Raw genomic sequence first — 16,401 nt, forward strand, 5'->3', positions numbered from 1 at the left:
GCTTTTTTTTTTTTTTATAATTAAAAAAAAAGCTTGTCGATCATTTTTTTTTTTCGTGTTGACCTTTGGAGAGGTATTGCATTTGGTGTCGATCTATCCATTGTCGGCCCCTCACCCAGATACGTACATTTATACCGTAGGAAACAGACAATGGGCTAAGAACACAGCACATGCTCCTCCTTACTACCCACGCTGCCACGCCTATATCAGTGTTTTACTAAAGCTTTTGGATTTTGGAAAAGCTGCTAATTCATCTGTATTTACAATGAAGGATCTTTGTAAACATTTCTGTAACCCAGGATTACCAACACTTTCTAAACGAATATAGGAATTAGTCTATTATTTCAGTACCTATGCTCTGTACCTATGCTCTGTACAGGGATTACGAGTCTGCGAGGTCACTGAACGCCAATGTATAGGCTGTGTATAATAGGCACCGAGAAAGCGCTCTGTATATTTACACACAGGAATGTGACTGAAGCCGTTCATCCTGATCATGAGACTAATAACCATTAATAGTTCATCAAAATTCTAACGGCCATAGAACGAACACATGAGCACATTAATACTGTGTATATACTTACTTATCAGTCACAGATTCAAGTGCCGCAGCTTGTCACTGCCTGGTGGTGGCGCTGTCCTCTCATGAAGCTGGACACTCGCCCCTTTTGCAGAGTGACTGACTTGTTTTGCGATTGTGATTACCAGCGGGTAAATGTCGGCACTTGAGGATTATGTTGATGTGGTGTGTAGTGTATACAGGTCACTGCGACACTGTACACTTAGACTTCAGTGTATCAGTGTGGCAACGTGCACTGAATAACCCTATGATCTAGGTCCATATTCCCAATACTATAGTGCAATGTTGTTGTGCTAACATACAGCGTGTATACTGCTGTGACTATGTGAACGTGGTTATGTGCTTTGTATATTGTCATGCCCAGTTTACTCATTATTAATGTCAAACTTAAAATACCGGGTGTGTGTAGGCTATTAATTGACTAGAAAACCGTGAGTCACGTGTGTAAATGGATTAGTTACGGAACAGCTCGCAGACCATGGACCCTTCAATGCAGCAAAATAAACTAAAATAAATAACACATTACAGGCTGAATCCTTTACACTATTTATTCTTTTACACAAAAAAAAAATCAGAACCACATTATCTTGTTGAAGAAATTTCATCATCTCGGCCGGATGAAGTGTTAAAATCTCGCAGTCACCCAGAATATATAATTCCGTACTTAACCTGTACAGAGTTTAAAAAGTTAAAAAATAACAAAACAAAAAAAACGCTTAAAAGACAAACCGAGAATAACTGAGGTCAACCGTTAATCTGCAAATTGGAAGTGGACCCGTTACATACAGTACACAGCGCGAGGTGGCCGTTCTCTGGTGTGACCCAATATCCAGCCTATAGATTGGCTAAGAACTGGTGACATGGCTGAGGCGCAAACTGGTGTGACTGGTCTCCAGCGAATCAGTAGGCTACATTTTAATGGATGTTGGGCTCAACCCCCGAAATGCCTCCACGCTGTGTAACTCAACCGTAGAATTTAAAAGCGTATAGCGCCGTACACATTCCTAGTGTACAAATTGCTGGAACCATCACGGCTCTGCAGAGTTTCTATCAGCTGTCCGCATGCACCAAACCTAAGAGCAGCTGTATTTAAAATAAAGAGATAAGTCGACGGACGCTGGCTTCAACCAAGCGGATAGGCAGGAATGCCAGGCATCATGGACGCCCAATAGCCAGGATTTGGGTGATCTGATAGGGAGAAGCATGGCGGCCATATTGGCCATACAGTGCAAATGTCCGGGAAACAGGGAGGAGCTGAAATACCTCATAAATAAGATTACATGACCCCCTCCCCCCCCATATGGTGGCAGCAAGCCTCGATACTTCCATAGTAATCTTTGGGAGCGTTGCATATATTCTTATATGGCTACATCCTCTTAATACACTTGGAAAAACACTAAGTAACACTAGTCAGAAGTCACGCGTATTAAGTCACGGCCATGTTTTCCTCATAGAGTGCAATATTGCATTATGTGCCAGAGGTTACTAATGTATGTTAGCCCATTGTGTGCTCTCTGACCTCTGGCCAAGGCAGGGTAATATAATTCCCCTCAGTCATCTCCCTTTCTGGCATGAAAGGGTTTTTTGTACTTAATACACCAAGTTGAGAGCCCTTTGGCAGTTCCAGCAGTCTATGGATTAGGCCAGATGTCTTCACAGCATTGTATAGACCTTGAATGGAGCGGACACAGTGAGGTGGAGGCAGGTGACCACTGTGCGCCGGGTTATGGGGGTTCGATCCAGGACTGCTAGGGAAGTTGCAGGGGATTCTGGGAATGTAACAGGGAGGAGAGGGGCTGAGCTGACGGTGGTGCAGCCGACAATTCCGTGTCCCGTTTCACTTGGAAACCCGAGGATATATGGTGCCCTGGCGAAGTATGACCGGGATCACATCAGATACCAAGCGAGGGTGGCGGCGAGGGCGGCGACACAGGCTGCTAGAATTACCTCAGGGCGACTGGCTAAAGCCAGTGCGGCGTGGTATGGGCAGCCTGACGGGCCGGCAGAGCCTGTGGGATGGAGGAATAAGACAGTGACTAATGGCACAGTGCTCGGCACGGTTATACAACTCCAACAATCTAACCGGGATGTCATAGTCGCTCACTTTGTTGAGCAGCATAATACGGGCATTTGCGGAGATCTCCTTTCCCATCATGCAGCGGGAGACCAGCTCCTGGCGCCTCATCTGGGATTGAGGACCCTATTTCATCCAACTCCTCAAATACCTGCACAAAAGAAATGTGGTTTAGAATATAGACAAAATATATAGAAGAGTTTTACATATACAGAGCCATCGTACCTCACAGAAGAGGGAAAACAACAGATATTCCCGTGTCTCTCACCTACTACCAGATGTTGTCCTATGTACCCTAAGCAATGAAAATGGCAGGTGGGGGAGGGGTTAAAGTGTACTCCTCTGTATAGGGGAGACCAACACCAATACTCAAGAGTATGCCGGCTATTCATGGGGAAACAAAGGCAAAGTCATAAGGTGCCTCATGCCTCAGTGACGTGTTATAAGGTGCCTTGTCTCGTGCCTCAGTGACGTGAACAATTACTTGTGAATTAGTGGACAGCATTAACACGAATATTGGTGCTGTACACAATATAGCTTCCAGCAACGGGTTTAGGCCATAGGTACACTTATTACAATGGCGCAGCGGTGGCGGCTTACATCTGAACCGATAATTTGAGATCCAGAAAGAGAGCCAGGAATTCTATTCCTGCCACGGCCTCCAGATCACAGCACAGAGGGCATAACGGGAATACCAAATGTCACTGCCTTCTCCAGCAGGGGGCAGCACCAGAGCAGGTATCTTCTGCCCATAGTGCTATCAAATGCATTTATCCTTTACTGCTGGCAGAAGGGCAGGCTGCCAGGGTGGGGATATAACTACTCGGCCTAGGAATTGATGGATAGCAGGACAACCAGCGGTTGTAGTAGCTCCGGATGGTTGGAGGGTCACGCTATTAAAATCTTTTTTTTGCAGGGGATCGCGCAGTTTTAACTCGTTAAAAGGAAAGGTACCAGGGTTGGAAAAAAAAACGAGGTTTAAAAAAAAAAATATATATATATATATATATATATATATATTAAAAAAATATATTTTTTTTTTATGTTTTTTTTTTTATTTAAACCAGGTTTTTTTTTTTTCATTAATGTTTGAAAGAAAAAAAAAAAAATTCTGCCTATTATATTAATACTGTGAAACATTGCTATGTATTAAAATCCTTGATCAACCATGTTTTAATGCTTTCTAACATTAACAATCCAAAGGAATTTTTATGTCATCAAAAGAGAGCCAGACTAAGGGCCTGATTCAGCAAGGATCACCATTGCTAAAGTTTACGCAGATGGCCGATTGTTGCGTGCTGCACATGCATTAGTGCACGTAGGCACCACTGCGATCGCAATGCGATCAAGCAGATCACGCAGAGTCATCACAGTGTGACTGACAGGCAGTGAGCGTTTGGTGGGGTGGTCGGCGAGACGCAGGCGTGCCTGTCCGTTTCAACGCCGTAGCATGGGCGTGCATAAAGTAGTCCTTGCGATTGCATACGCAGCTTGTGTACTTACTGCGTGTGATGAGGTTAGCGATTTCTGAGTAAGGTCAGGGCTGCTGTAATTCTGCCGATGTTACTCGATGTTTGTGCAGGACTGCAAGGTATTACTGATGTGAGATAGCAGTAGTGGGAGGCAGTGGGCATCTCTATGCTGGCAGTGAGACGGCACTGCGATTGCATTCATTAACATATTTTCGTTGCAGACCTGCGTGCGATTACGGAGCTGCAATCGCAATAGTGATCCATAATAAATCAGGCCCTAAGTCTTTCTTACCTAAAATCAACTCAGTAGGACTGAAGGTTTTGAATGAAAACAAACATGAAGGAGATTAAACCATGAGGTGTTTCTCTATAATGTGTTAGTTGTTTACCTTTTAAGATTGAGAATGTTACTTGTGGGTTTTCTCCTGTCCTATAGGATTGTTAGGGGAGAAGTTTGTGGAGTCTTAGCTGATGATAGGCAGATTTAGTACCTCTCTGTTCTGGTTCACTCTCCCAATTTCCCTGTTGTGTGTGTATTTACTGTATCAGTTCAGCTCACTCAAATGAAGACCACAAACATATTAAAAAAACCAGAGTGGTTTAAACAAAACAAAACAAAAAAAAAAACATTTGGTTTAACCCAGCCAAACCGGAAAGGTACAATTGTGTTCTATATGGGAGGATGGGAATATAATTTTTTTTTCTTAATTAATGTAAGCCTTTGCGATTAAGATTTATATCCTGTGCAACAAAACTGTATAAGGACAGCAACAGGGATATGCTACTTGGATTCTCGAAATTCTGTATATTGCGCTAGGAATTCATTTGAAGTCGAATAGAAAAAGTTAACTTTTGAAAACTTCTCTTATTGCAATTATCAGAATAAAAGTTAGGTCTGTTGGAATGCTCCTGGTTTTATACCAGTTTCTCTATTTCGGGGTCCCTCGTCTCTGTGGAATTTCAGGACCTGACCTACCTGCATATTAAACTGGAAGGCTCTGTTGGCCTCCTCCACGATGCTCTCCTTGGTCTCGGGGTCCAGGTCTAGTGTGTTCAGTCGGGCCCGGTACAGCTGCTTGAACTGTTGGCCGTTGGTGACGTTATCAAACACGTAGAACTGGATCCCTTCCTCGGTGCTGGGCAGGTGCAGGGCCCTCTGGGCGACCTTCTTCAGGATCTGACCTCCTGACAGATCCCCCATGTAGCGCGTGTAGGCGTGAGCCACCAGCAGCTGCGGGCTGTGGTGGCCCAGGTGGTGGATCCGCTCCACGTAAGCCTGCGTGGCCTCGGAGCACTGGATGAGATCCTCCCAGCCATCTCCATAGAAGTAACTAAGATCTTTCTTCAGAGCTTCCTCCCTGTGTAGCTCCTGCGGGAAATACAGGGGAGCTATGGTGGCGTTCTCCTTATTCCGCTCTAGCTCCTCCTCCAGCGCAGAATATGTGAAGTACAGCGCGGCAGTGGCCAACTGTATACAGGAGACATACAACACAAAGTTCAAATGCTTTCTGTTTTACCTTTGTGTGCTTTTATCTAATATACAGTCACATGTATGTACAATGTCATGGCTGTAACGCCATCACAGGCAGGATCGGTATGGGATAATACAGAATACATTATATATGGGATACTGCACTCCCTGCTACACAATATAGGGAGATTAGAAGTCCCTGAGATGTTCTGTAACCAAATGAATAATCTATATAATAATTGGCGAATGTCTGTCACGTCAATGTGCGCGCAGAGGGAGGCGGGACAATCTCCGGGGAGGAGAACCGGCTGTCAGTGCAAGTATGGAAGCGGGGGAGTAGGGACGAAGCCGCCATGGAGCGGATGGGGGGCGGGAACAGAAGACAGGGGGCGGAGCTGTCCAGAGAGGCGGACAAGGCCGAGTAGGGGGGGCATAGACTGAGGTGACCCGGGCCCGTTATACTAGTATACAAATAATAATGAGAATGAGGGTTTTTATAGAGATCACAGAAATGTGAGAGGTCTTCTATTAATACTGTAGCATGAGGAAGAAAATACTCTTATTCCAGTATGTTACCAAGAGAGGGCCCAAGTCTATAACTGAATCAAATGGGTCAGTTAGGACGGGAAGAGGGGATTATGGGACAGAGAAAAACAAATGGTATTCTATGACTTAGTCTTAAACTAGGTTTCTACGAAGTGACTGCTTTTAAGAGATGGACTAACATACCCAATACTGTAGATTACCAACCTATATAAGATCGGTGACATATAAGAAGTTATATAAGTAGCTATGCTGTATGGTATTCCTGAGCCCAGATCTGTCCTCTGGTGAGGTTGTCAGTCTATGAATTATAATGCAGAGTGATAGAACGATACGTAACCTGTATTACAAGTCTACATTACATCACAATTATCTCAGGATCAACTTCCGGACAAGCTATGTGTCCAAGGCAGCTATTTGCAGGGTTTATACTCCAATGTATGAACTGTAATTACCCCAATTATATATACATACATAATCATTAAAGCTGCAATGTAGAGGATCACTATAAAAGGTGCCGATTCCTCTTCTAGCATCTTTACCTTTATCTTCCATATGCACCAGTTTGTAGTGATGGATAAACTGCAGTTTCATACTAGATCAGCATCTAGTGCCTCAATGACGTGCCTGGTCCCTGGTGAGCAGACAGCTGTATACTCAGGACTAGTGTCACGGGTATGTAGTTACACGCTCAAACATTTTATATAAAGAATAACGAGGTTTTAAAACTCTATGCGTATGATAATGGTGCTCAAGCCAATCAGCTTCACTGTCATTTTTCAAACAGATAACAGATTGGAGCCGATTGGCTGGAGCACCTTTATAATGCACAAGGGGTTTTAAAACTCGTTGCGTATGATAAAACTCATTGATAATTGTCCCCGAGTTTCCGGTGTACACGGCCTTTAGCCATGAAACTGCCAGATCTGTTGCACCAAAAACAATGTCCCCAATTAGTTAAAACCAGGAGGAAGGGTGTGGTATATTATGCTGACGTACAGAATGTCAACAGTTAACATCATGTCGACATTCAGATGTGAAATGTCGACACAGCCACAATGTCAACATAGCCTTTTTTCATTATCTAAACATTATCCCTACCCCCAAACCTAACCCTAGCACTATAAAGTACTGTCGACTTTCTCCATGTCGACATAATGACTGGATACCTAGGAGGAAAATTATGTCCGCATCGGCCCATTTGTGAAGGAAACGACGTGTGATATGGAATCCGCTGCACGTGGTTCTCTGACATTAAGCCAAGGAGATCTGACGTTTTATGACGGAATATATAAAGTACAAAAAGCTTGAGACATCTAAAATAAATGTTAGCAGTGATATGATCAAGTACTGATTCCCATGGAAATGTGGTCCTTCAGCATTAACTTTATTAAAAAATAAACAAAAAACAAAACCACCCTCCCCTCACCAACCTTAAATAGCTCCCGCTTGATCCGACCCTTCAGGAAATCCTTCACAAACTTGGTGTTTTCTGCCTTCTCGTGAGATTCCTTTGTTCCCTCTTTGAGAAGCTCCGACAGGTCTGTGGGTCTAGGGAAACATCAATGGGGCGAGACGTCAATAACCGTTCAGTTACCCAACTTCACAAGCCAATAGTAAGACTCGGACAGCAGGGCTCAGGGGTCTATACAATGTGCTGTACCAATATATCTCGCGGAAGTGTATACAATGCTCTCCTATGATGCTGGGTGCTGATCTGTAATATAATACATAATGTACTCCCTACTGTAAATACTATGGATATCAGGAGTTAATATGCCAAATAATTACTGCTGAGGCCAAATGTAACATTATTTAAGCTGAAGTGAACTGATGAACATCTTCCCTGGCTTCTTATAAGACACTAAGGGGTAAATTTACTTAAGTGAAAGTTTTTAGAAGTGGAATGTTGCCCATAGCAACCAATCAGATTCTAGCTATTATCTTCAAGAATGTGCTAGATAAATGAGAAGTAGAATCTGGTTGCTATGGGCAACAGCTCCACTTCTATAAAATTTAACTTTAGTAAATATACCCCAAGGTGGTATATATAGTAGCTTGCGAGTTCAGGGTAGTGTGATTTTGGCTAACTCAGCTGTAGATTTAAAGGGACAATAATTTAAAAGTCAAAACCAACCTGGTTTTGCCTTTTAAAATTATTGCTGCTTTAAATCTACAACAGAGATCGCAGAAATTGTATCGCTCCACAGAACTCGCAACCTATTATATACTGTATACCCCCTAGAGCTTACTGAATTGCTCTCGAATCCCACTTATGTTCTCCTCCCTAGAGGTTCTGCATGCCAGGACTTGTAGACCCATCACCGCTGGACAGACGCAGGTTGTTTACATTGGTCTCAGACCTTTGTTCTCTTTTTGGATGCTCACAAGTAGTAAGTTTTAACATCACCGACCCCAGTAAGTTCTATGAGGCCACTTACATGAGATTGGGATTTTCTTCGCCTATACCCGGGGCAGCTCCATATAGATCACTTTCTTCTATCTGGTCAGACTCCTTCACTTCTGTGGCCATGGCTCTTACAGTGGAAGATTCTGTACGGAATAAGAGGAAATTCATTTAAAGCCCATTTTAGAAATCACAGTATGTAAAAGCAGAGTTTCATGTTAGAGACGGCTGGTAAGTGAGAGATAGAGAACTAAAGAAAGGATGGACAAAGGCTGTACAATGTAACTTAGTGATGTACAAATCCCCTCTACCAGCAGCATTGAGGATAAACCCTTTAACGCCTCCTGCTGACCAGTCTTCCCCCGTAGTGTACACAAAGGACAATTTCACTGGTGGATAACAAAGCCTGGACCTAGTCTCTACTTACAGTGTGCCCGGCTCAGCTGCGCTCCTCTCCTCTCTATGCCCTTTGTCTGTGCTGTACATCACGTACACAGGTGAGCAGGTGACCAGCAGCCTGTAAAAGAGTCCAGCTACAGCCGGTGCTGGGTCACACAATCTGCTGGTTTGTCCCTCTCTGCTGCCGTCAGGATTTCCCAGTACAGAACAACCAGCGACATGTACCAGCTCAGCTGCTGACATTACCAGAATGATCAGTCACTCCCCAACCAGGAACAAAGGGATTTGTAGAGAAATCTCCCAGCTACCTGTGATCACACATGGACAACGTGCGGCTGTATTTCTATATATTATCATAGCAGGAGCAGGTGACGCAGGGTATAGTCACCGAATGCAGACACATTATCTAACAATGTATTATCAGGACAGGATCAGACAGCTTGGGTGTTCTATATACTGCAGATGGGTGTGGTAGAAAAGATCAACAGTGTCAGATAGACAGTCAATAGGTCGACACCAGATGGTCAACAGAGTCAAATAGTCAACAGTTAAAAGGCCGACATGGACTAATGGTCGACACACAAATGTTTAACACAGAAAAGGTTTCCTTTTTTTTTAACCCTAATTCTCATTCTCCCCTAACCCTCCCCCCCACGCCTAACCCTAACACTCCCCCTAGTGCCTAACCCTCCCCCCCACGCCTAACCCTTTCATTCCGCACCCTAACACTCCGCCAAGTGCCTAACCCTCCCCCCCACGCCTAACCCTAACCCTTTCATTCCGCAGCCTAACCCTAACACTCCACCAAGTGCCTAACCCTCCCCCCCCACGCCTAGCCCTAACCATTCCCTACCGCAGCCTAACCCTAACACTCCACCAAGTGCCTAACCCTCCCCCCCACGCCTAACCCTTTCATTCCGCAGCCTAACCCTAACACTCCACCAAGTGTCTAACCCTCCCCCCCACGCCTTACCCTTTCACTCCGCAGCCTAACCCTAACACTCCACCAAGTGCCTAACCCTCCCCCCCACACCTAGCCCTAACCATTCCCTACCGCAGCCTAACCCTAACACTCCACCAAGTGCCTAACCCTCCCCCCCACGCCTAACCCTTCCATTCCGCAGCCTAACCCTAACACTCCACCAAGTGCCTAATCCTCCCCCCCCACGCCTAGCCCTAACACTCCACCAAGTGCCTAACCCTCCCCCCCACACCTAACCCTTTCATTCCGCAGCCTAACCCTAACACTCCACCAAGTGCCTAAAACGCCTAACCCTAACCATTCCCTACTGCAGCCTAACCCTAAAACTCCGCCAAGTGCCTAACCCTAGAAATCATGAAATGCAATGTGTCGACCTTTTCTGTGTCTGCCTTTTCTCCATGTCGACAATTTGACCCTGTCGACCCAAGTCCATGTCAACTTTTATCTGTCGACATATTGCCTGTCAATCACCTGATGTAAATCTATTGACTGTTTACCTAGACACTGTAGATCTTCCCTCCAGATATCGCTGCAGAGTGACCTCCTTTACACTGTCGCAGACATAACTTTAGATTGCAAGCTCTACGGGAGAGGTGCTGACAAATTTCTGAATTGGCAATCTGCCATATAACCTTGTTATAATGCACAAGCAATATCAATACATGCATGCACTCCTGTAAATAATATCTGTATTATATATCAGTCGGGAAACATCTGTATAATATGGAATAATGTGCATGTCCCCCGTACAGTAAAGCTTTATTCCATATAATGTACAGTAAGAGCTATTATTCCATTATAGTGTACAGTAGGTGCTATTCCATATAATGTACAGTAAGAGCCATTATAGTGTACAGTAGAGGCATTATTCCATATAGTGTACAGTAGGGTGCTATTCCATATAATGTACAGTAGGGTGCTTATTCCATATAATGTACAGTAAGAGGCATTATTCCATATAATGTACAGTAGGGTGCTTATTCCATATAATGTACAGTAAGAGGCATTATTCCATATAATGTACAGGAGGTGCTATTCCATATAATGTACAGTAGGGTGCTTATTCCATATAATGTACAGTAAGAGGCATCATTCCATATAGTGTACAGTAGGGTGCTATTCCATATAATGTACAGTAAGATGCATTATTCCATATAATGTACAGTAGGGTGCTTATTCCATATAATTTACAGTAAGAGGCATTATTCCATATAATGTACAGTAAGAGGCATTATTCCATATAATGTACAGTAGGGTGCTTATTCCATATAATGTACAGTAGGGTGCATTATTCCATATAATGTACAGTAGGCACTATTCCATATAATGTACAATAGGGTACAATATTCCATATTATATACACAATAGGGTGCATTATTCCATATAATGTACAGTAAGGTGCATTATTCCATATAATTTACAGTAGTAGTGTTCACTCTAGCTCCGGTGGCAGGCAGGGCGCCGGAGCTAGAGAGGGCAACTTTGTGTGTGCGTGCACCCGTAATGGGGGCGTGGCCATGAAAAGGGGGCGTGTCTATAAGATGCGTGCCCTTTTCGTCATACTTGGGTTGGGAGCGTGCCCTATACTTACGGACACGCCGGGCAGCCCCCAAGCGCTGCATATAGGGAGAATAGATGCCGGGCGCATGCGCCCGGCGTCTATTCTCCGGCGGTGACCGGGTCACCGCACATTTCTCCACCCGCGGGACACTGCGTTCCGCGGGTGAAGACGGCACCCGCAGGCTGTGAGGGCAGGGCGCTTTTTGCCCTCCTGCTGGAGGGCAGGGTGCTTTTTGCCCTCCAGAAGAAGGGCAGGGCGCCGTGCCCCGCTAAAACAGCCTAGCGGGAACGCTAAGTAGGGTGCATTATCCCATATAGTGTACAGTTAGATGCATTATTCCATATAATATACAATCGGGTGCTTTTTCCATATAATGTACAGTAGGGTGGATTATTCCATATTATGTAAAATAGGGTACATTATTCCATATTATATACAATAGGGTGCATTATTCCATATTATGTAAAATAGGGTGCTATATTCCATATAATGTACAGTAAGGTGCATTATTCCATATAATGTACAATAGGGTGAATTATTCCATATAATGTACAGTAGGGTGCTTTACTGCATATGTTATAGTGTACAGTAAAGTGCATTATTCCATATAATATACAGGACTGTGTATTCCATATTATGTACAGTAGGGTGCTTATTCCATATATTATAATGTACAGTAAGGTGCATTATTCCATATAATGTACAGTTGGGTGTATTATTCCATATAGTGTACAGTCAGAGGCATTATTCAATATAATATACAATAGGGTGCTTATTCCATATAATGTACAGTAGGGTGGATTATTCCATATTATGTAAAATAGGGTACATTATTCCAAAATATATATACAATAGGGTGCATTATTCCATATAATGTACAGTCAGGTGTTTATTCCATATAGTGTACAGTAAGGTGCATTATTCCATATAATGATCAAAAGGGTGTAATATATATATATATATATATATATATATATATTTATTGTACAGAAGGGTGCATTATTCCATATTATGTAAAATAGGGTACATTATTCCATATTATATATGTTAGGGTGCATTATTCCATATAATGTACAGTAGGGTGCTTTATTGCATATTTTATAATGTACAGTAAGGTACATTATTCCATATAATGTACAGTAAGAGGCATAATTCCATATAATATACAGTACTGTGTATTCCATACAACGTACAGTAAGAGGCATAATTCCATATATACCGTACTGTGTATTCCATATAATGTACAGTAAGAGGCATAATTCCATATAATATACCGTACTGTGTATTCCATTTAATGTACAGTAGAGTGCACTATTCTATATTATGTACAGTAGGGTACATTATTCCACATAACATACAGTAGAAAGCATTATGCCACAGGGTACAATCCACATAATGTACAGTAGGTCGATTTTATATAATTTACAATAGAGCGTATATTCCTAATCCCACATAATGTACAGTAGGGAGTATTATTCCCAATCACACATAATTTACAGCAGAGAATATTTTTCCTAATCCCACGTAATGTACAGGAGGGCACATTATCCCGTATAATGTACAGGAGGGCGCATTATCCCGTGTAATGTACAGGAGGGCGCATTATCCCGTTTAATGTACAGGAGGGCGCATTATCCCGTGTAATGTACAGTAGGGCGCATTATCCCGTGTAATGTACAGGAGGGCGCATTATCCCGTGTATTGTACAGGAGGGCGCATTATCCCGTGTAATGTACAGGAGGGCGCATTATCCCGTGTATTGTACAGGAGGGCGCATTATCCCGTGTATTGTACAGGTGGGTGCATTATCCCGTGTAATGTACAGGAGGGCGCATTATCCCGTGTAATGTACAGTACAGGAGGGCGCATTATCCCGTGTAGTGTACAGGAGGGCGCATTATCCCGTGTAATGTACAGGAGGGCGCATTATCCCATGCAGTGTACAGGAGGGAGCATTATCCCGTGTAATGTACAGGAGGGCGCATTATCCCGTGTAATGTACAGGAGGGCGCATTATCCCGTGTAATGTGCAGGAGGGCGCATTATCCCGTGTAATGTACAGGAGGGCGCATTATCCCGTGTATTGTACAGGAGGGCGCATTATCCCGTGTAATGTACAGGAGGGCGCATTATCCCGTGTAATGTGCAGGAGGGCGCATTATTCCGTGTAATGTACAGGAGGGCGCATTATCCCGTGTAATGTGCAGGAGGGCGCATTATCCCGTGTAATGTACAGGAGGGCGCATTATCCCGTGTATTGTGCAGGAGGGCGCATTATCCCGTGTAATGTACAGGAGGGCGCATTATCCCGTGTATTGTGCAGGAGGGCGCATTATCCCGTGTAATGTGCAGGAGGGCGCATTAATCCTAATAACACAATGTGCAGTAGGGAGCATTGTGCCCTATTACCAGTCACACAGTAGGGATTATACACCTCAGACAGCACCGGACACACACACACACACACATATATATATATATATATATATATATACTACAGAGCAGTATAACCCGAGGGTAGTGACAGCAGCATCTTTTATAGAAGTCATTTAATGTCTTCTTTAGCATCTGTGACTTGCCAGCTGCTGGGGAACAAGAAGTCCCACCATATCCTTCCATCTGATGTGCTGGGACTTGTAGCTCACAACTCAAAAACGCTTTACCCTCTGCCTGACATGCTGGGACTTATAGTTCCCCTGCAGCACTCAGGACACAACCGGATTACCTCATCCGGGCATGCTGGGACTTATAGTTCCCCTGCAGCACTCAGGACACAACCGGATTACCTCATCCGGGCATGCTGGGACTTATAGTTCCCCTGCAGCACTCAGGACACAACCGGATTACCTCATCCGGGCATGCTGGGATTTATAGTTCCCCTGCAGCACTCAGGACACAACCGGATTACCTCATCCGGGCATGCTGGGACTTATAGTTCCCCTGCAGCACTCAGGACACAACCGGATTACCTCATCCGGGCATGCTGGGACTTATAGTTCCCCTGCAGCACTCAGGACACAACCGGATTACCTCATCCGGGCATGCTGGGACTACAGTTTCTAGGACAAAGACCGAACCCCTCTGGAAGGCATGCTGGGACTTGTAATTCCCCCTACAGCTAGCAGAACACATAATATGCTGGGACTTGTAGTTCCCCTGCAGCCAGTACACAGAGGGCAGTGGCATACTAGGCCCGGTCAGTGATCACCTCCTCACCAGATGAGCTGCAGGTCTCCGTCAGTCTGAGCTGTCAGTGACCGCGGGTGACGCAGCGATCTCTCCAGCAGGTAACCAGAAGGATCCTATAGTAACCTGACACCGCCGGGATTAGGCCGAAAACAGGAAGTGCTGGTTCCCATAGCAACGTGCAGCGAGGGGCGGGGCCTCGCACACAAGGATGGCTTTACGGTCACTTTTGTTTTCCACAACAAGCTTTATTGACACGTGAACAAAGTGGTCAAACAAAAGAAGATACCCTGAGAAGCAGGAGACAGAGAGGACATATAATAATAAATAGCTGCAACACCCTCCAGGGATGGCTACTGCTGGTGCTGGGCCAGGGGGAGGCACAGCCTGCTGGGACTTGTAGTATCAAACCAGTTTTAATTCCTGGCTGCAGTTTATTATGATGATTATTATTATTTTTATGGTGCCACAAGGGATCCGCAGCGCCTTACAGAGTACATAGACAAATACAGTATGAACAAAACAAGAGCAAAGTGTGGTCAGGATACCGGCCGCCGAAATCCCAACACTGAAAGCCCGTCATGGGACTAAAGATAGGCGTGCAAATCCCGACGCCCCTCATTAGCCTCATGACAAAATCCTCACCCAGGATACCGAACGAGGGTAAGCCGGGTGTCTTAGGTTCTAGCCACGGGGGTGGGGGGGGGGGTTAGCTTTAGGAACCCCAGTGGGTATTTAGGGTTAGGCACCCCCCCCCATCCCCCCTGGGAGGGTTAGGCTAGGGCAGTGGTCAGGGAACAGGGGTAAATTACTCCACATGGGGTAAAAATTAAATTCCTGGGGGTAATGGACGGACAGCCGGGCATGCATATGATTCCTATAATATGGAATCATTCTATGCATGCCCGGCTGTGCCGCAGGGAGGCTCTAAGCCGGACGCCCGCTGAGATGTTATTACCAGCAGGCGCCCGGCTCCTTCCCTGCAGCGCCGCGTTAGCCGGAGGCTGGAGTTCTCTTCTGAACTCCAGCTTCCGCCTCTCTCCATGCGCACTATGAGAGAGACGTCATGACGTCTCTCCCATAGTTCCGAGGAGCAGCGGATGCAGGAGCGGGGATTAAGGTAAGGGTTTTTTTTGTACAAGCGGCACTAAAGGGGCATTATATCAGGGCACTACTACAGGGGCATAACTATGGGGGCATTATATGGGGGCACTACTACAGGGGAATAACTATGGGGGCACTACTACAGGGGCATTATATGGGGGCACTACTATATGATATCCTTCCTTTCAAATCAAGGGGGTAACGTCGGCGTATCTAAATATATTTTGGGGTAAAAGGTAAAAAACTTCCCTGGGCTAGGGGAAGGGGGGTTTAGGGCTGGGCACCCCTGGAGGGAGGTTAGGGTTAGGCACCCCCCTGGGAGGGTTAGGGTGCTTACCAACCCCCTTCGGGATTTCGAACCGTTGGGTGTTCCGCTGTCAGTATTTGATTAGCCGTCGGCAATTCATACCGATTCCTACAGAACATAGCAGGCCATGGACATGGCTTATAAGTTAACCATTGATGCATCAGCAGTCATAATACCCGAGGACTAGGTGCTGCTGTAGGGAGAGGCAGGAGATGATTGTGTCAGTGAGGGAAGAGATAGGACAGTTAAGCTGGGTACACACTGATAGATATATCGCCCATTCGTTTGAGCTGGCGATACATCTATAGTGCATGA

General features: G+C 44.9%; 1 protein-coding gene across 2 annotated transcripts; it reads right to left on the bottom strand.

Moving 5' to 3' along the window:
• Positions 1-1,114: 1,114 nt before the first annotated feature.
• HMOX2 (heme oxygenase 2) lies at positions 1,115-14,824 on the bottom strand. 2 transcript variants are annotated; one of them, XM_088446858.1, is made up of 6 exons: positions 14,706-14,824; positions 8,582-8,693; positions 7,574-7,691; positions 5,103-5,594; positions 2,685-2,805; positions 1,115-2,589 (listed from the first exon to the last, which is right to left on the bottom strand). In XM_088446858.1, exons 2-6 carry the CDS (start codon positions 8,671-8,673, stop codon positions 2,468-2,470), a joined length of 945 nt encoding a protein of 314 aa, XP_088302984.1. In that variant the 5' UTR covers positions 8,674-8,693; positions 14,706-14,824; the 3' UTR covers positions 1,115-2,467. The 2 variants fall into 2 exon arrangements, with proteins under 2 accessions (XP_088302984.1, XP_088302985.1); XM_088446859.1 differs by lacking the exon at positions 14,706-14,824 and adding an exon at positions 8,975-9,105.
• Between the last annotated feature and the right edge of the window lie 1,577 nt (positions 14,825-16,401).

The sequence above is a fragment of the Taudactylus pleione genome, unplaced genomic scaffold (genome assembly GCF_031769625.1).
Source record: "Taudactylus pleione unplaced genomic scaffold, aTauple2 ptg000407l, whole genome shotgun sequence".
Taxonomy (NCBI): domain Eukaryota; kingdom Metazoa; phylum Chordata; class Amphibia; order Anura; family Myobatrachidae; genus Taudactylus; species Taudactylus pleione.